This window comes from Hippocampus zosterae, chromosome 21 (assembly GCF_025434085.1).
Source record: "Hippocampus zosterae strain Florida chromosome 21, ASM2543408v3, whole genome shotgun sequence".
Lineage (NCBI taxonomy): Eukaryota > Metazoa > Chordata > Actinopteri > Syngnathiformes > Syngnathidae > Hippocampus > Hippocampus zosterae.
In genome coordinates, this window is record NC_067471.1 from 6,442,545 (window position 1) to 6,457,307 (window position 14,763).

Genomic DNA, 14,763 nt, shown 5'->3' on the forward strand with positions numbered 1-14,763 from the left:
TTTGAGCTGCGAGCTGCTAGCTATCTTAGCATAGCCTCCCATTGCTAATTAGAAGGTGTTGTTATGCCGGTGCAAATGGTCGAGACACAACAACCAATGCACTTTTAATCATTTGTTGACACACCAGGCCAGGCTCCAGGGAACAGCCAGTCAACTCGAGTTTCTCATTCATCGGCACCCACGTCACTCACCAGGTCACCCCCTGGCTTTTAAAGGTATCGAAAAACAAAAAGTCACAGATACCACGACTACTAGAGAACCTGAGTTTGGGCATAAATAAAGCCAAAATCTCACATGAATAATGTTGGTGTTTAATAATGCAACATCTTTTTTTCATTATTAATCGATTGGGCTCATCAGTAGTATTTGCTCGCTGCAGCATTCATACAAAGCGCAGCTGTCATAACATAACAGAATATTGGCTTTATGTTTCAGCCCTCGAGTCCTTTTCCTCTCATCCACGCACGGCGATCAATACCCGACTTCCCCTGACCTCGCCATGATGGATTAACATATTCATAAAGCAAACCTCTGATGAGATTCGAATTTTGTCGACAGGAAAGAAAAAAAAAAGTCGATTTGTTCTTATTGTTATGGGATTTTTAAATGCCAAGGGCGCTTGCCTTTGCCTTGCCTTGCTCTTTTGGACATATCTAATGTAAAGACATAATAGAAATACATTTTGCCGCTCCTTTGCCAGCAATTCTGTGTCACACGGATGACGGATGAGGTCTTGCCGAGGTGTTCGGAGCGCATGCACGGATGCCTGTTATGTCATGTAGCACGTATGACACTTGCTTGTAGTCGAACCACACGCCGTGCGTATTTCTCGACTCTTTTCTGACACCCCCTCCAAAAAAAATATTTTATAACATATTGTGTGAAAGCCACCAGAAGGCAAAGTAAGACGAAAGTCTTTTCCAAGTGACTCGCTCGACAGCAGACGGAGATTACAACAAGGTCGACAAAGTTTGCACATGCGATGAAATTTAATCACAGAGAAAGAGCCGGTGTATCCACCCCCCCCCCCTCCAAGCCGAACCTAATTTCAATTAGCACAGGGGAGGTCCTGTCGTCATTGGCAGCTTTGAGCGGCACCTCTGTGTTTACTTTTCATTACGGCGCTGCCAAATGGAGGCAGGAAAGGAAGTTGGAATCGTGGGCGTCCAGATTGAAGCATCCGTAGGTGTTGGCGTACGTAGCTCGGGAGCACGCAAAACTTGCTTGTGGCAGCATGTAACAGGTTTCTCAGGTGAGAACTCCTGAAGTTTTGTTTTGTTTTGTTCTCATTTTAGTGTGATGCCAGGCACCACGTAAACGCGCAATTGTATCGAGGCATACTTTTTGGGTGCACCGTTGATATCGCAAAGACTAGTCAAGCAATTCTGAGTACTTTAGTTAGAATGTAATTTTTTAGATTACATTATAGCACATGCTCACACTCACACCTAGGGACAATTTAGAGTGTTCAATCAGCCTGCCATGCATATTTTTGGAATGTGGGAGGAAACCGGAGCACCCGGAGAAAACCCACGCAGGCCCGGGGAGAACATGCAAACTCCACACAGAGAGGCCGGAGCTGGAATCGAACCCGGTACCTCTGCACTGTGCAGCTAACATGCTAACCACTGGGCTACCACATTTAAAGCACGCTAAATGTTCACTGTGAGCCATACGAGCCTGGACGTTGTTGTCACAGCATCACTGACAGCCGCCCTCTCGGTCAAATCCGCAGGGCCGTGCGAAAACACACATTCAATAATTAATCCCGCTCATTTCACGCCCCGATATATTTATGCTATTATTTATTTATGCTAATAATTCTCATCAGAGAGTTGGGTTGCCCTGGCTGGCGGAGCACAGACTTCAAATTAATTTTAATAATGGAAAGCTCTCATTAGGATCCAATCGGATATGAAGGCTTGTCTGAGTGTAATAGGATGGCCCCCCCGCACTTGACCAAAAGAGTCATGTATTATCGAGGGGCAGGTGTCAACCCCGGACGAGCCGATTTGATGATAAAGCGCAACTCCCTCAGCAAATGGGTTAAACGTTGATGACAAATGAAAAGACAAAGGACAAAGATCACATTTTGGTATGGCAGGGAGCAAAAAGCAAAGCATGAAACAGGAAATCATCCTATGAATGAAAAATTCTTCCATCTGCAAGTTTGACGGCTCTGAACTGGAGCATGTAAGAGGGAGCATATCATCCCTACCCCTGGCTGTGAACATTGGATTTCTTTTCAAGATTCTGCTTTTTGTTTTCACATCTCCACATGGTCTCTCACGCCGCACCTGCCTTGCGCATCGGGTTAGCTGACCAGCTATTCCTTTTGATGAGCAGGCAAGTCACAGGTCCCAAATTTGGGAAGAACCACTCACGGTCGCTGTCCCGTTTTTAAAACCGACGTTTATTCCTCAGCATTCAACACAGCATAGACAATCATCTTTTGGGGTGGGGAAAAATCCAATATTTTGATATGTGTTAAGGTTGAGAAAAGTAATAACTCACCCCATGACAGATGTACCTGTAGACGAATACAACAATGACTTTGATATGACTGTTTCGAGACAGGCTCTGCAAACAAAATATTGCAAAAATACAACTTGACATGTAGCTGAGTGACACACTTGTAAATGAGGGATTGTATCCTATCTTTACTCATCTCTTTACTCCTTCCCTGGCACTTCTACGTGCATAGTCAAATATCCAAAGTCTCAGTAGAGGCAGGCGTGGCGTTTGATATTACGCATGCTTTTTTTTTTTTTCCGCCTAAATCTGGTCAGGGGCCGGAATTCATCGCAGGATCAAACCGACTTTTTCTCATCAAACCCAGGAAAGTGTGGCTAATGCAATTTCACTAAGTCACTGACTGACTTGATTACATGTGGCCCGAGGGGGGGGGGGGGGGGGGGGGGATGCCAAGGCACCAACAAGGGTGGCTGGCTGGAGCCTTGTGCGTTGTAGGTAAGTATGCGGAGATACTGAAAAATGTACTCAAGATTCAGCCGCATTAAGATTCATTAGGATTCCTCCCCGTCCTCGCGCTAAACCGTCCCTCATTCCACACGCAGATGCGCACCAAAGTCCAGACCAACAAAAAAACATTTTTGCCCCAATTATGTGGCGACGGCTGGTAGCCGTCGGCCGCCATCCTGACCCTGTCACGTCCAGACGAGTCTGAAGGAGCCCCATGCATATTAATGCCCCCCGCTTATTTAATATTCATCGGTGTTATGCCCTGTTGGCAGCTGCTCCCAGACCCTCATGGATCAGTGAGGCTTCCTCCTCGCCTGCCTCGTCTGACACTGTTGCAGATGTTTAGAGCGTGAAATTAAATTGGTCATTGTCATCGGGGTCTACGCGCCGGGGAGTTTCTTGTTTGCCCACGTGCGATGCGCGTTCACGGTTGGACAGGTGAAGAAAACTTGCCGGAAATCTTCAAAAGTTGGGCAAAAGGATGAAAGATGAGCACCCGGGTGGCAGCTTGGTTTGTCCTTGTCTAATTGAGTCCTAATTGAATTGGCACCGAAACGGAGAGTCACGCAGGCGGCCGCGCCGTCAGATCAAAGTCAGAAGTTCTTCCGTTTGAAAGTTGGCAAAGGAATAAAGGCCGACCTCGTCACTTCTCATGAAAATTCACCCAGTGTTGTCCCCCCCCGTACGTTTCAAATAAAACATGTTCGATTAGAAATGCATTATTGAGCGCAGTCTAGGGAACAATAGCTCGATATGCATTTGAATGCATCCCGGCGAGGTAATACGGAATGCGTTTTGGCACAGCGTGGAGGTGTCTTTGTGTTCCATCACATAAGCTTTGCAAGGCCATATTGAAAATGGAAATGGAAGAAGAAGAAAACACAGGGCCCCGGGCTTTGTTCCAAAAACTCACTTTGCCTATCGGCCCATCTTACACCTCTCGCAAGTTTCTCATTAGCTCATTTAAAGTCTCGCAGGACTTTACATCTCGCCGAATCACAATTTGCTCGCAAACGCCGCGCGCGCCTTCAACCGTGAATTGTATTCCTCTAAGACGCGCATACCTGAACACGCCATCATTCTTTCCGCCGCACGGTTTGCCGTATCGACGGAAAGCCACAATTCCGTCTCCCGCCAATTATATCGATTACTTCAGCATGAGCGCGGGTAATGAGCTTCAGTGTTCTTTCACTCCCCCGTGATATGCGCCTCGGCCCCTTTTCTGCATGAAACGCCAACCCCGATCTGCCACGCCATTGCCCCAATGGCGTTTCTGTGGCACCAATGTCGGAGCTTGTTCATCTGATTTTATGATTAGCCCCTGTTAGCTGAGGTGGAGCGTGGATATGCATTTGTATTTGTGACTCCGGGTCTTGATTTTCACACGGAATCACGGCGGAAAAGGAGTCAGTCATAAAAAACTCAAAATTGCCTTGAAATAGATTTTTGTCGTGACCAGCATAAGGTGTTGCTAGAAGTCAACGAGAATAGGCTTCGGCTGTCCGTGAAATGGATGGATGGATGGATGGATTTTTACTTATCATTCCATTCCTAGGAGGGACTGATATGATCGATGGTGCGAGGCGATCTTCAATTGCCCGCGTCACGTGCGCAGCCGACGAATCATCCACAAGGGGGGTATCTTGCAGTTTACCTGTATAAACACCCTTTGCGTGCGCCAATCGAATGCACAGAACCCAGCGAGTCAATTTCTTCTTCCGTTATTTCAAGGCGAATCAACGGAGCCGTTTTGATTGACCGAGAGTCGGCCGCGTTCCGTTCCACAATAACGCACAACGGCGTCCAGTACTACGAGTGTGTTTGATCAAGTCCGCCTTTGTCTCTGTAGGCGGCACCGATGACAACCTGATGGAAGGTGGAGAAATGAAGTTTGTGTGCAAGCCTGGAGCGAGGAACATCACCGTCATCTTCCAGCCTCTTCTCAGGTACGCCACTTTCTACGATACGTCTACAAATCAAAACAAATCAGTGGAAAATGGAACTTACTTAGCCGAGAAGAAACGCCAACACTGTCAAGATGTCAGAGATCTGGCTGGCACGTGACTCAATACCAGTAAAAATCAAACCAATTCGATTACGAAGCCTCTTAGTGACCGCGCATTGATTGGTGACATTTTAACGTTGATCGACTCACCGTAAATCGGACTCGATGTAATGCACTGGACCCCCGGTTCGACATGTTTTGTTGATACCCTCCAGCAATTGGAATCGACAACCGTCTTCGCTTTTACTTCACATTAGATTTAAGTCTTTGCGAGGCCTGCCCGTTTTCTACACAATTCCCGGGAGATTTGCGCCAATCTAATAAAGAAAGACGCCTAATTGAATTGTGATGCTCTGATACATTACCTTCAAGGCTCCATTATAGCGAGAGGGTTCTTATTTCCTCGCCGCGCCATTTGACGCCGCGCAATGTCTATTTGGATTGCACGCGGGGTGAGATGATTGTCACGTTTTGGCACAAGCGCCGAGCTTCGAAAATGTTTTGACGCTAAAAGCATCGCGATGGAGCCACCTGTGGAGAGCCGTGGTGAAACCTGGGCCAATTTGGACGGAGACTCAATTTGTAGAGGCGGAGTGACCGGTAAACGCCGCATCGGAAGTACTTTCATGACCCTTCGTGCAGAAAACAAACTATCCCTAACAAAACAAAACAACAACAAAAAACTACTTGCCGATGCCATGTTGTCGATAATGGTTTGTATCAATCACTTGGAGTTGCAGAGCACTCCTCTCCTTGCGACGAGACTGCGAGCGCCGCTGGCACGCCGGGGCTTACAGATGGTTTTCTAATGGCGCAGCTATGCTGATGGATCGCTAAACCTCCCCGCAGCCAACCGCCCGACTCGCGGCGGCTTTTAATGACAAAAGCATTCGGCACTGCGCACAAGCTGGCGAAATGAAACCCGGGCAACTCATGCCAACTTGTGTCATTTGTCAGTTTGTTGAGTTTTCTGAACTCATTCGCTGCCGCCCGTTTTGGCTGCATGACTCGAGTTGACAGCAAACTAGCACCTTTCGTCGCGCCTACTCTGTTGGACCGTGACGCCCCTAAACTTGACCAACTTTGCATTCCTGACCTGAGATTAACCCTCGAATCTTTATCTTCTACTCAAAAGCTTTGCTTTTCTTCAATCCAAAGCGACATCGCCATCTGCAGTGAGGGTCAGTGCAGTGGTTTACAAACTGACATTCAACAGGCAAGCTGGGTGAGGGCATCTTCCATGCCCGCTTATTGAAAAAGTACTTGACGAATATATACATTTTGATACCAGTTGATAAATATAAGCGTTCATGCCGGGGAATGAGTTAATATGTGCAAAACACACAAATGTACTCTTTACTATCCAGGGTGTCACTGGCATCCCTTCTACGCCGTTCGTCCCCTGCGCCTCTTCCGTGACCGAATCGACTGCTGCAAATCAGCTCGCGCATTAGGCGGCGCCAAGGCCGCCGTTTGTTTACCATTCCGTCCTGGACCGTCTAGCAGCAGAAAAGTTGAGAACGTACGCTCCGGTGCCTTCAAGGTTGCGGCGTGTCTGACGCTGAATATGCCGAGGGGGATTATTTATTCCGCTGGGGCTCGGATGGGCTCCAAATCCCCTGCTGGTTAGAAGCCTGTGCGGAGAGGGACATCTTAGTCAGACATTGCCATTCACCGCAGATAAAATTGATGGTAATGGGAAAGAGGCAAGTCGGAAAATGCTCTCGGCTGTTGTTTTTGCATCAACTGCGCAGTGTCCATCAGATGCAATTAATTCATATGCACGAATGGTAATAATAATAAAAGCCGGCTCTGTGTCAAGGCTAAGCCGCTGACGCGTCCTCAAAGGTGACAGCAAGTAGTGAATGTATGACTTTGTGGGGAGTGTTTGCGCACGGAGTCGCCAATTTAGTTGACTTGTGGGGTCTCCAGTTGACATTTTGCTGGTATTTCCACCTCTTGCACCGGACGGGTTTGGCATTTTGAAAAGATTCCGCGAGGGCTGCTAATCTCTCCCAGTTCACCCGTCGCACGGGGCCCCGGGCTGGGCCATCCTTATAGATGTAAATTAGAAAAAAAAAAAAAAAGACAAACATTAACTCAATGCTAAATCGACCAAGCGGTTGCGTTGGAGTTGAGGAAAAAAAGTGCTCGCAAGGTCAGCACGTGAGAAAGGAGGCGGCGAGGGGGAAGGACAAAAGTAACGAGGAGCAGACAGAGAGCTCCGTGACAGGAAGAGGACAGAAGGTCCCGGCCACCCGCCGCAGTTGCCTGCGGTGCAAACGGCAACACACCATGACTCTGCACTAATTTCACGCTCTCATTAAATCCCCTCCGCGAGAGCAGACAGTCCAAAGACCGCAAACGAGAAAAAGCCAAAGTGGGAAGGTGAAATGGGCCGTTTTTTTCTTGGGCAATTTTCCCTCAAAATTAACAATTTAGAGCTTTGTGCCGATACCAATGTCAATATTGGTGCCTAGAGAGACGTAAGCGATGAAGTGATAAAAATTCTTCTATCCAATTGGTCAGTCCTGATTAAAATTTGCTTTATTTTGCCATGTTGAAGAACAATTCTGCCATGCGGTTTCGGTGAGAACTTAAATGTAAGTACTGGGGGGAAAAAAGGGAAAAAAGTATTGGTGCGTCGTCCTTCATGATCGACCAGCTCATAACTTTGTTGTCTTTTCCTCTCTTGATTTTTTTTTTTTCCTCAAGTGTCTCTCTCCCCCGCTTCCATTAAATACCAGCGCCTCGTCAAGAAGGAATTTACACTAGAAAAGGTCACGAGCTCGCGCGAGATGAATAAAATCGACACAAGAAAGCAACAACACAGAGGCGGGAGCAGATGGTGGCGACGGGAGGAAAAAGCACAAAGGGAAATATGATGAAACAAAAGGAACAAACGGACAGGTGGGTTGAGAGTCGAACAAGATAGGAGCAAAGAAGAAAGAAAAGCGAGAAAGCCTCTTAAATTGCCTCTGTGTTGAATGGCTTGTTAGTCCGCTTTGAATTGGGAGTTTTGTACGAGCGCGCCGGCATTGTTGCCGCGAAACAATGTGCTGCCTCGGCCACGGGGAGAAAATGAAAAAGGCCGATAACAAGAGCGCTTAACTGCTAAGTGCCTCGCATTAAACACTGCAATATACTCTAACGATGTTAGGTGGGGAAGGGAAAAAAAAAATGTTTCTCCCAATGCGTCAGGTGAGCTGCAGTCATTTCGTCAAACTGCGTGCAGATGTTTCGATTGACCCAACGGACTCGTCAAAATAACAACACCAGACACCTTCAAACAGCTGGTCATCCGCTGGACGATTCTGTCGTCAGTTCCTCAAAAAAAATGGTCAACGCTCCAAGCAACGCAGAAGTTGACAGTACAATGGGCACAAAATCAATAGAATTTGATGCAAAAGCAAATTAAATTCTGCCAACATCATTGAGGGACTATGTCGCAATCAATTACCGTGAAAGGCAAAGTCAATTCAAAAATGTTCTTTGCGATTTAAAAAAATAAAAAATAAATGTTCTTCGCGACCCCACCCGTCCAAACATGCTATTCTGATTAATACCGTGTTGGATTATTAATTTATGAGCAAAATCTGCCTGGGGGCGGCCATTTTGCCACTCGCATTGAAAATAAGATCACAGTTGTAACAACCGATCGCGGCTCACCTTGAGAATTTCATACGACCAAACTCAGAAACCAGATGAGACGTGCTTGGTCGTTAAATGACAAACAACGCTCATCGCCAAACAAAATTTAAGACATTTTAAAGGGATGAAAGACGACATTAGTCAACTGTAGCCAGGAGCAAACGCGTATCGTTGGCATGGACACGCACGCACGCCGCAGATATTAAATCCAGCATTGTGGAAGTCTTTTCTCCAGCTATAGAAAGCTGGATAAACGCTTTGATTTTGTTTATCCACCCCATAATGGAATCACACTGGGTATCCGGGGCAACCTGTGAAGCCGGCATCTTGGCCGAGAGGTTGCGGATGAGGGGCGCTTAAAGGTGTCCGGCTTGCCTCAGCGGTAGACGTCTTGTGAAATCGCCTTTGATGGTTGCCCCAAGGGGGGGGGGGGAGCGGACACAGAGAAGTGTTGGCTTGTCCCATTAGAGGCTGAAATTGTGCTTGGAAATTGAGGATTTGTCTAAATATAGAGCGGTGACGCCACACGGGAAGATCTCCTAAGCAGCCGCCAATCAGGTGTTTTCTCTTTGGCCCTTGGTAATGTCTTCGATTGGTTACATTTAAAAAAATGAACGATTTATCAAAATCATATTGATAGTTGAACCGTGTGTTTTTATTTGTTTTTTTCAGCACACAATTTAATTACGCCGTCATATCCTCGGAGCCGTTGCTACGCTGGGAGAAACGCGGGAGCACGTTGACGCTAAAATTCAGGCCTTGCAAGGGATTTGCAATTAACGCCTGATTTCCAGATTTTCCATTTCCTCTTCCTTACCTCCTTCCATCCTTCAATCCCCTTGACCACATGAGCTGCCACTCCGCGTTAGCATCACATGAGCGAGCCCACATCACAGCAGCCTTTGATTGGGGGCCGGGGCCTTTCCAGGTCTGCGAGCGGCTCCGTGATAATAACCTTGTTTGATTGCTGGAGCGGCAATGTAATTGATTGATCGGCAAAGGCTTTTGTTGGGGGTCTTTTGAAGGAGCCTGCGCAGATGCCAGGGAAAGGATCCGCATGCGGCACACTCTGCAAAGTTCAGGTCGAGACATATGCGGTCCAGTTCAGATTGACACGCCGAGGTATGCTTCAGAATGGTTAGTTAGGGCGGTCAAAGTTGCCAAGGAACATTGAAGGGCATTCGGCAGTTCCTCTGTTTAAAACATCTTAGCCAAGCAATTTACATATACATACAACAGTCATATTTACATCAAATATACGGTGTTTGTTTTTTCGTCATTTCATTTTGGGTTTTCTTTTTCTGCTCATGTTTGTGGTTTTTCGGATTTTTTTTTTTTTTTTAGCCTTTTGAGAAAAAAAAATCCCTTAATATTTTTTCAGATTTTTTATTTTCCCGCAGTTTCAAGTACAAAAAAAGTACAAAAGTACAATTTCAGTACTTTTGCAATTTTTAAATCTTTTTTTTTTTAAAGGTCAATTGCTTGCGGGTTTTTTTCCCTGAATATTTATGCATTTTTGTGTCTGGATTTTTAAAGACTTCCTGATCGAAATAATTTTTTGTTGTCTCCGAATTGCTCCTTCAATAGGTTACCCCTTGTTTTTGAATTGTTCATTACTGTCCAAGATGGATGCTTCGCATGAATATGAGCCCTATGCAAAAAAAAAAACTCCCTCCCCAACTCCGAGCGCAAGGCACATTTGTCAGAGAGATGGATGTTGCTCCTGCTTTGTCCTTCCTCTCCCGTGCACAAACTACACCCCCGCCCATTGAGTGCAGGAGCGGTAGAAAAGTCAAACCGGCAGAATGATTACACCTCCCTTTAAACTTTCTCCCTGACTTCAAGTCCAGAAACAGTTTCGCAATAAAAGCCCCCACACAGAACTCTGCACAAGTGGACTATGATTAGTCGGAAATTTGAGACACAGTATAGTGGAAATGGGGTTGTGGGGGGGAGACAGAGGGGGGTCCATTATGTTTGATATGAGCGTCTCACCGCGAAAACTCCAGCGAAACAACATTAGGGGGTGTTGTAATGCGATTGCGGCGTTGCGAAGATGAGATTTCGAATGGATGTGAGCGCATTAGAACATTTTTTATTTGTAATATTTATTCAACCCCCTCTTGGTTTCAAATGCGGTATTGCGAAGTACGACACCCCTTATCTATATATGTATATATATACGGTACATGTATATATAATACTTGTACTCACCACACTTTCACGAAATAAGTCAAGGGGCGCAAGCATGAGCAGGCCTAATGAATTAGATGAAAGAGGACGCGGAGGAGACTGACACAGGCGCACGCTCCCAACCGCTCGAACGAGATGGGAGATGGAGTGTTGCCGTTATGCAAATGCCAGGTGTCAAGTGTAAATGAGATTGGAAGGACGTGAAACAGACGTACGGGATCTTATCGCGCCGGGCGAGGCGATGAGAGCAGCCCGACACGTTTGAAGAAAAGGACATAGAGTGACAGCCCGGTTTCCTGGAGGTGGCACGCGTGCCTGAATCGCAACAATTGTGTCATAAATTGTCACGTATTAGTCTGTTGCCGATATGACAGCATGTATCAGATGAGAAATAAATAGGAATGAAATAAAATTACTGACAAAATAAATGTAAAATAAATGCTCTGTTGATGCGTGGGTTTGGGAGAACAGCCTAAATTAAATAAACCGAAAAATACTGTAAAATACAATCAAAATACTTCATTCCATAAATTCCCATATGAAAGTAAAAATGTTTTAAAAATTGTTTGATTTATAAAAGAATACAAATTCCTAAATACGACAGTCCAACGTAAATCACTTCTTCACAATCCAAAGAACATATTTCACAGAGTCCTTTAAAATCAGCCCTGCAGACAAAGTGCTGCACATCAACTAAAACCCAGACATCTAAAAACCAAAGTCAATTAAAACTATCAAATTCAAAGAGCCAAAACAAAAATAAGGACAAAAACAGGAACGTTTTTGTCATTTCTGTTTTTGCTTTTTTGGGTGGCGAGTAACCAAAACTTCCGTCCCCCTCGTCCGGTGGTCCACTTCGACAGGCGTAATATTCCCCATATGGCTTTTAACATGAAAGGCCGTCACATTGAAGCCCGATCTCAACGCGGCAAAGAAAAAAAGGTCAAGGTTGTCATCTCTCTCAAGTGGACGCTCGCCGAACAAAACACGACAACAACCTGCCCCGGGAATCGATGAATAATTTAACCCCTTGATTGATGTTCGCCCTTCCTGAGTCGCGCTTTGAGCCGCATCCGCCTCAAGTTTGGAAAGCCCTGCGTTTAACATAAAAATGGACGACGGGGGGTGGGGGTGGTGGCAAAGCATGTGGCGCGATAACAGTGACGCCGTGCTAAAAATAGAGCGAGTGGTGATGAAGTGAAGGGTGGGAAATGGAGAGATAGGGCGCCGCAAGTGACGAGGCGATAACATGGCCTGTGATATCACACTGCACCCCCCCCCCCCAACAATCCCATGATGCAACTATGCCAGACGGTTAGCACCTTGCATACTACATCTTCAGTCCATTCAGTCTCCTCCAAAAAGTATTCCAACGGCAAGGTCGGTTCATTTGTTTTTGTTGGATACTGAAGTTTCCGATCAAAAGATGAATATGAGACAAAAGTGAAGTCCAGCGTTTATTTCATGGTCTTGACATTGCGATGTGACTTGCAGTTACCGCATCAAACCCGCGGCCCACTGACTTCACCAGACTGCTGCATACTTCATTGAAAATGCTTGTCCGGGTTTTTTTTTTTTTGTGGCCTCTCTCAGTTCGATGAAAAGTGAATGCTCCGTTGGGTTAAGTTCCGGTATATCTTTTGTTGTGTTGGGAATGTGTGTGGGGTCAGTGTCAAAGCCTCTCCCGATTAGTTTTATTATTTGCTCAGCATTTTTCTGTATGGTTTTATCCAGTACAGTATTCATTCATTCATTCATTCATCTTCCGAGCCGCTTGATCCTCACTAGGGTCGCGGGGGGTGCTGGAGCCTATCCCAGCTGTCTTTGGGCAGTAGGCGGGGGACACCCTGAGTCGGTTGCCAGCCAATCGCAGGGCACACACAGATGAACAACCATTCGCACTCACACTCACACCTAGGGACAATTTAGAGTGTTCAATCAGCCTGCCACGCATGTTTTTGGAATGTGGGAGGAAACCGGAGCACCCGGAGAAAACCCACGCAGGCCCGGGCAGAACATGCAAACTCCACACAGGGAGGCCGGAGCTGGAATCGAACCCGGTACCTCTGCACTGTGAAGCCGACGTGCTAACCACTGGGCTACCGGGCCGCCCCAGTACAGTTTTATAGAGTGCTATTAATCTTCTCATTCACTTTTTTTTTTTTTTTTTTTGCTCCACTGCATCCTTCGAAAGGTACCGGTACGTAAATGTGAATTTATGTCTGAATAAGCATCTGCAGGAGGTCGCTTGGGTTTTATCCCACTGGCCGCACTGCACCTGCTTATGTCTTAGCTATACAACCAACGTGCTGAGTTCCCAGAAATTGAAGTGCACACAGAAAGGCCACGGAGGGTGCCGTCACCTGTCTGTCTCTATTGACACAAAACGCATAAAAGCCATCATTTAGAGCCCCCATCGCCTCCCCTTTGTGCAGTGCCGTGAGAGCCATCTCCTGCCCGATAAAGCTCTTAATTGCGCTTCGGAGCGTTCAAGAGAGCTCAACATTTCTTGGGTATTTTGTGCATTAAAAACAATCAACATTAATAGAGATATCTATACTTTTTTTTATTCAAATCAAACTAAATTAAAGATTGTGTTTTAATAATACACAGATGTTCAGGAACCGACCAATAGGAGTCCGAGTATTCACCTATACCGAGTACTGATGCCTCTTGTACATTTGATATATAACGTTGCAATGTGTGCTGTATAACAGCGCCAAGTACTGCTGAGGAGGACTTAATTGATGTCAGATTTTGTTTGCCTGAAGTATCGGTGGCCGGTATCGACAGCCTCCATGAGACTTTAAAATAAGCCTGGTATCAGCATTGATGCTGATACGTAATATCGGTACTTGCCCATCCCTCCTATTAGTAGAGTTTAAAAAAAAAATCAATTTCGTATGTGTTCACTTGCTCGTCAGCCTTGGAGAAAAGACTAATGACGAGACGGTCCCAGTCGCAACGTGCGAGGGCGTTAAAAAGATGTAAGGTGAGCGTTAAGAAGATGGAGGAGCTGCCCCACGGCGGCCATTTGTCTTTTGAGGTTCCGGTAGCATCAGCGAAACAAGGCCATCTCATTTCCTGTTTTTTGCAGGAAGCAGCTGTCTTTGCTAGCGTTACCGTCACCACCGCCGCCGCTTGCTGCTTCTTGGGCGATCATCAATCTCGCTTTTGTTTTAATTGGCCCGCGCCACACTGTGACGAGCCTCCACACACAGACAAATGGAAATAGCCACACGGACACCTTTTGAAGACGCATTTGTGGCATCCTTATAACGGGGGTCCTAGCTGTGCGCCTTGTGGTACACCAGTGACCAGTAGTCCTATTAATACTTATTTAGCAAAAGCAGCATACTGTACATATACAATGGATCACTGGAAAACTGGAAGTTGACACAGTGACATCTGCTGGTAGAAGTTGAGATTGCCCAAACATTTCATGATAGTTAATAAAGAAAGGAAAAAAAAAATAATCTAATAAATGAAAATGAATAGTGGAGGATCTGTTTTGACTAGGCATGTATATATTCCAAATCTTTTAAATTGTAATTTGAGAAGTGCTTTTGGAGTGGACCAGATGCCCTCTGTTGGGGATGCGATGGCTTCCTCTCGCCTTTTATTCCGGCGTTCTTGATAGCCGACCATGAAGCCCCTCCCTTTCCTCACCCGCACTGTACGACAACCTTCGCAGCATGTCGGTGTTTGTCTGAGCTCACCAGGGCGGCTAAGTGAATTATTCAAGGCTATTAAGATTTCACACACCGAGTCGCTGAGTCGTCCGCAAGCGCTCGAGGCGGCTGCCGTTTCCACAGCAACCCGGAAGATGATTCGAATCGGACCGTTTTTGGTTGTCTCGCCTCGCACCCGCCGTTGCGCGGCGCGCCGTTCGTTGATCCCGGTTTCCGGCGTCCTCATGCCGGTCCGTGTTC

General features: G+C 46.3%; 1 protein-coding gene across 1 annotated transcript in view; it reads left to right on the plus strand.

The window, feature by feature from the left end:
• The window catches only part of exoc4 (exocyst complex component 4), a 48,656-nt gene that overhangs the window by 14,311 nt on the left and 19,582 nt on the right, over positions 1 to 14,763 (plus strand). Inside the window, exon 11 of the mRNA XM_052055465.1 lies at positions 4,832 to 4,928. Coding sequence (XP_051911425.1) covers positions 4,832 to 4,928 — 97 coding nt within the window. The remainder of the gene's footprint in view (positions 1 to 4,831; positions 4,929 to 14,763) is intronic.